Source organism: Eurypyga helias, unplaced genomic scaffold (assembly GCF_000690775.1).
Source record: "Eurypyga helias isolate BGI_N326 unplaced genomic scaffold, ASM69077v1 scaffold11216, whole genome shotgun sequence".
Lineage (NCBI taxonomy): Eukaryota > Metazoa > Chordata > Aves > Eurypygiformes > Eurypygidae > Eurypyga > Eurypyga helias.
In genome coordinates, this window is record NW_010256012.1 from 1,735 (window position 1) to 8,213 (window position 6,479).

At 35.1% G+C, this 6,479-nt stretch overlaps 1 protein-coding gene across 1 annotated transcript; it reads right to left on the bottom strand.

Annotated features, from left to right (window-relative positions):
- Positions 1 to 204: 204 nt before the first annotated feature.
- On the bottom strand, positions 205 to 5,899 carry LOC104504068 (arrestin domain-containing protein 3-like; the record flags this gene model as incomplete). The annotated part of the gene is made up of 6 exons (XM_010153512.1): positions 205 to 355; positions 2,151 to 2,305; positions 3,111 to 3,273; positions 3,679 to 3,935; positions 4,613 to 4,715; positions 5,752 to 5,899. Coding segments are annotated over 6 exons (883 nt in total), but the record flags the coding sequence as incomplete, so codon positions are not given.
- Between the last annotated feature and the right edge of the window lie 580 nt (positions 5,900 to 6,479).

A 6,479-nucleotide genomic window follows, 5' to 3' on the forward strand; every position in this document is an offset into this window, starting at 1 on the left:
ATAAGAAGCAGCCATTCCTCTCTCAGAGCATGGTTTGAGTATTTTGAAACATGTGACTATATGCTAGTAAGACCACTCCTAGTATGTACCACTATAAGGGAGGGGAGCCTCAGGCTTTCAATATGTGGAGCAGTGCTGTAGGTGTCAAAGCATGATCACAGGTTGTTTTCATTTATTCATCATACAGGCAAGAGCAATGCCATTTCCTTTAAAAGCAAGTCTCCACTATGACACCCTGATCTTCAACACAGCAGGTATGATTCAAAACCCAAGTCAAGTCAGCTTTTTATGGATTCCTTCAACAAGAGGGGCAAGATGGTATCTCATCTGTTAGTTGATCTGGGTTTAGATCAATCTAACCAAAAGGAAAAACAGAAAACAAACAAAACACCCCATTCACCAAAAAAAAAAAACCCACCACCCACATACCCACCACAAAAAAAAGGCACAAACCAAAACCAACGACTAAACACCACAACAAACCACCCCAAAACCAAGACATCCAACAAAACAACACACCCAACAAACCAAAACACAAACCATCCAAACAAAAAAAAGCTACAACCCAGTGCATTTTAGAATCAACTGCTAGACATAAAAAACAAAATTCACAAGAGATTTATAAACATATATGGCATTCCCAGTCCAAAGGTTATTGAAATAACAGAAAAACTTCTAGTCAGACAAAACTTTGAATAAAAATTAAGAGAAATATTAGATACAATGGAAAACTTTAAACTACAGGTTCACAGTAAGTTAAGGATAAGCATGAATAACTAACATAACACTTAATTCAAAATACTTCTGTGCTATTAAAGCAGAAATATTTTATCTGATATATACAAAAAAAGGATGACCTGACACATATCACTAGAAATGTAATTTTAGAAATATTTAATTGATTTGAGAGAACTAGAAAAGTTTTGCTTGAAAAGGCAGAAAGTTATCAATAAAAAACAAAAATTCTAATTTAAAAAGTAGTTAACCCTCAAATATCCTATGGGATGTTTCAAAAGTTCATGTGTTCTAAACCTTACTTCTTCTTCCTTTCCATAGGAGAAAGAAGGGGTACAGACTGCTAACTGAGGTCTCAAAAACTGAATGGTAAAAATAGTTTTAGTGTACAGTGCATCTTTTAGCCAACATTGCATCAGTAAACTTCATTAAAAAAAAAAAATGCTTCTTTCTAAATCTTAAAGTACCTAAAATGAAAAGGACTCAGGAGTTGTGCTTTAGAGTTAAGATATAGCAGAGTTCTCAGGAAAGTGTCTAACACAAAAAACACCCTTCTGCCCACTCATTAGCACAGTAGTGTTTCAAGGACGGGGGAGATCGTGCTACATAATGCTATTTTCCTAAAGTGGGTGAATTCAGACAAGATTTGGTCAGAGAACACATTTTTTTCTTTTGTCCCATATCACTGCTTTTTCTTGAAAAATGTAAACATGAAAAGCTTTAAAATTTGTATCTCATTCATGGTTATTCGGTGGCTTCATTTTTAGATCTGTAAAGGCCAAAAGTCTTGAAGAATGCTGTACTTCAGAAAACTTAAGTCAGAAATGAATGCCAGTATGTCACTTTTCTACATAAAGCTTCTGAAAACCCTACATTCACAGAACTTAAATACACATGCAGGCAAAAACAGTTTAGTGGTTGCTATAAAATGTTAAAAAGCAGTAGAGGTGAAAGACTTGAAAGCTTATTTTTACACAAATTTTAAAAAAAAAAATCATGTTGCTAAAATAGTAAACACTGAAAGTATTGGACTGGGGAAGAGTGCTGCCAAGGAAAATTACCTTCCAGGTCTGCAGCTCCAGGAAATAGCATGATAGAAAAGCCAAGGCACCTCACAGAGCACCTTTGAAATTTAGGGTTGCAGAGTGCATGTTAAAAATAAAAAGAGAATAAATAAATAAAAGGGTAACCCATGCTATAAAACAGGCATAGAAGACTCTTGATGCAATTTATCTGCATCTTACAAACAAACAGAAATCCTCCCCAGAAACAACTTATTCCATGTTCTTCATTTTAATTGTTTCTCCTAGCTTTAGGAAGAAGAAACAGCTTCCTAAACTTATTTCACAAGACAAAAAACAAACAAACAAAAAAAAGCAGACAAGCAATACATGAATTCTTACAGATATACCTACTTCTGAATATAGGGGTGGAGGCAGAAAACGGAATTCCTGGATGTATGCAAATAATGGTCCTTGAAGTGCTCTCTCAAAATCATCAAAAGCAGCTATAGGCGCAAGGGTGAACTGTCTGTTTTCCTCTGTGACCACTTCTGCATAGCTAGGAGGTGCTGAAGGGAGAAAGTACATGCAGTTCAAACAACAAGTTCTTATGCATGTCAAAATATATAACATGATAGATATAAAACTTTAACCACTAAGATTCACCAGCAGGCAAGTGACTTCAAAAAATTTGTTAAGCAAAATGAGGGAGACTAGACTATTTCACTTTATTCTAATACTAACCTTATTTTCAAAACCAGACTGACCACTGTTTATTGTGGCTTAATTACCCCCTTTAAAATGTAAGGCATACCAAAGACAAATTATTTCTGTTCAAGTAGGAATGACAGAACTTTGCAATCCTCTGGACTTCAGAAGTCTCCGGGTCTGGGATTTGCACTTAAAAAAACCCAGGATTTTGATACGTGAAAACAGAAGGAAGGAAATACATGATTCTTTCTTTTGCCATAAAAGATTTCCCATAGAAAAGAATATTATCTTCTCACAAAGCCTTGGCTACTAAGACAGGTGAGAGACGCCAGAAACTGCTGTTACAGGTTGCAGTTGGGATACTGGAGGTGGAAATAATGAAGTAGTGCATAGATACAATGGCATCCTGTGCTTTCATTTCTGCCGCCTTCCAAGGCACCTGGATTTTACTGCCTGTCCTAGAAAAAAAGGGACAGGGAGGGAAGAAACTCTTTTGTTCTGCATAGGACAAGCAGGTGGCAAGAAAACATCCACAACAGATTTCCTTCAGGCTTTATTATGAAAGGATGTAATTTGACTCTGTTAGCAAGACTGCAGTGAATAAAGCAGACAAAAAATCAAAACAGACTAGCAAATTGATTGGGATTTGTATTGTCAAGTTACCTTCTGGTCTTTCAGGTGGTGTCAGCCCAAGCCAATTCATGTTCATGCTACCCTGGCTGCTCACACTTGATGTTCTGCTACTAAATGGATGTAGAGGAATGGTACCAATGACCAGTGGTAAGTTAATGAATAAATCCATGGCTCCTGGAATATCAACATATACCTGAAGAAAAAAGAAAAAAGCATATAATTGAAGTGTGGGGTTGTATCAACACTTCATAAGTATTAGTCTAAGTTGTCTTTCTATGGAACTTTCCATGAGGAGCTTGTTTCTAATAGTCTCTTTCAAGGCCCATACCTCTATGGAGTCATAAGTACTTAAAGAGTCTTAACATGAACCTTCACATGGAAACACAGTCTACTTATTAAATACTTCCTTATTTGACACACAACTGTTTTAAGAACTTGCATGACTTAAACTAAATTTACTTACCAGATCTCCTGTCAGAACAATAATACCAGCACGTGTATTTCTTTAATAACTAATTATCAAAAAATGCTGCGCTACAAATTTGTATGGAATGTTGGAAGCTACTCATTCTCAAGAGTGAAACACTGCCCAACATACCATCAGTGAATACTCCACACGGATTATACTACAGTCAAGGATTGAAGGGGAAACAGGTGGAATTTTCAAATGTTTGCCATTCCAGGTTTCTGTTTTGCCAGAGGACAAGGATTCCCCACGGAGGTTGGCAACAAGCTGTTTGACTTCCTTCATTTTCCCTTTGGCATAGAATGCCTGTGTTTGGTAAATGGTTGCCTTTGGCACCACCATACGGGAAGAGCAATTCTCAATCTCAGCAAAGATCTGAATTGATTCACCTGGGGGGGGGGAAAAAAACAAAACCAACAAACAACAAAACAAACAAACAAAAACACAAAACAAAAACCAAACCACCACACAAACAATGCACATCAAAAAACCCCAAACAACAGAATTTCAAGTTCTCTTTAAATTTACAAGGCAGTTTATAACAGTATACAGAATGTGACAGTTTCCTTAAAGCACCAGATGCTGCTATCACTGCTCTACCTGGAAAAATGTCCGCTGATGCTAATAGAAGCAAGATCCCTGTGATCTGTTCTAAAAAAAGGAAAAAAAAAAAAACACAACAAAAAACCCAACAACCACAACAACAAACAAACAAAAAAAACCACCCAACACACCACCAAAACCCACCACCAAAAAACCCAAAACAAAGGAACAGGTCCTTTCATAATCTTGAGATACAAGTAATGCGAGGCTTTGAGCAACCTGGTCTAGTGCAAGGTGTCCCTGCCCATGGCAGGGGGGTTGGAACTGGATGATCTTTAAGGTCCCTTCCAACCCAAACCAGTCTGTGATTCTATGATTTAACAGAGTATACAGAGAAGACTGCTAAATGAGACTGAGGTGGTAAATATATCCATAATATTTCATTTATATAAAAACAGTAAGTACAAACTCTATCTTTAAAAGGGAAGGAAAAACATATCCTATAATTGCTTCTATTACATACCTGGGGTGTAGCCCTTTCTTTCAATTTTGGCACTTAAGGATATTGGGCCTGAGGTACAAAGCCAACAACATAGAGTCTTTTCTTTCGTGCCTGCTTGGGGTGACTAGAAGAAAAATATTGTCAATTAAATAAGGAGCTCCATGAATCTCTTCAGGTATTTAAATCAACACAGGAAAATAATAATTTTCATAATGTGCTTATTATTACATATTTTCATAAACAAAGCTACTTTCATAGGAAAAGTCTCGAGCAATTTAAACATTATACAGATACAATTTGTCCTAATTCCATTGCTGTATTAGTATTGGTTTTTTTGCCATCTTCCATACTACAGCCATACTTAAACCAGCTTTTAATATTAAAAATACTGTATCACTTAAAACAAAAGCCTTCATAACTTACACATCCCAACATACTGTTGAAAAGCTTTTCATTTAACTAACAGTAAATTAGAATATCTTCACACTTCACATTAAGCTGTATTTCAGAAACAAAATAACTAAGCTAATCTACTGTAACCTTGACTCTTGCTTTTTCCTCAGTTTGCGTGATCCTGTTTCATTTATATTAAAAAGACTTATTTTACACAACATCAGGATTTAGGGCTTGAGACATAAGTCAAACCCTCATTGAAAGCAGTTGTGATATTAAAAGTTATTAAAATGAAATTTCAGGAAAGAATTATACAGAATTGTGATAATTTCTCTCCATCAGCAGAAACTATCCATAGGGAAATTATCAATTATGCATTGCAGTAAACCTTTTATTCTGCATTTTTATCACTCACTAAAACATTGAGTTGCATTGTTCCTTCCATAAAATATTCTTTATTTATAACTGAAGAGGAACAGTTTCACCAAATTTTCTTCCTTAATGAGATTTTAGAATTTAGTAGTATCTATTTAGGTTGACAAATGCATTTTATGTACCGTAAAAGTCAAGCAACTCCAACTATAGGATAACTTAGCCTTCAAAATACCATCAGTTAGAATTGCTATACTGATATAATACTTAAAGGAACAACTGTAGTTAAACTAGCAAATAAAAATGAGGTAAAATTACATGTTGATGTTATTTCAGTTATTCTACTTCATTATTTTTATGCCAGAAAAAGTATTAGTCTTTCTGTCAGTTCTTACCAGTAATGAAGGAGTGTTGATATCTATATGTTCAAAGACTGTAAATTCCTTCTTTAATTTTACTGGTAGAAGCCAAGGCCTATGCAATTCAGCTTTCACCCAATAGCGGACACTGCCATGTCTGCCTTCAAATGAGGTAGCAAGAGGTCTGTGCAAGACAAAGGTCAAAGTTAAGTAAAATTTTTCTCTTTCCAATAATGATACAGTTGATCAAGTTAGAAATTAGTATGCAGAACTGTATTTCTAGTGCATCATAATAAGCATAACTTATTTGCAAAGTTTCCATATCTCAGAAAAATTTTAAATTAAAATTGGGAGAAAATATCTTCTCCAATTCATTCAACAGTAGTTTTGTCAAAGTTTTAAGAACCAATTGAAGAATTGTGCTAGAAAATTCCAGAAAAGTACACATTTCCTTTAGACTTAAGAGGCCATTTTCAAGTGTAGAATAAAGCATGCCCCTTTAAGGACAAATTAAGACCACCAAATAAAATTAGCATTAGTACCATCCAATTATTGTTTTAGACATTCTATTCTGTAAATAATTGTGTATTATTTACTTGGCTGGTATCTCAGTAGTTTAGTTTATCTATAACTGATTGCTTCTGTAGTGTGTTTTGCCTTAAGTACAGTAGTTAAATATTTCAATTTAGAGTTCTGAATAGAGATAGGCTATTTTGAGCCTTCTCTAATTTGCCTTTACCCTGATGAGGCCATCTTAAAATATT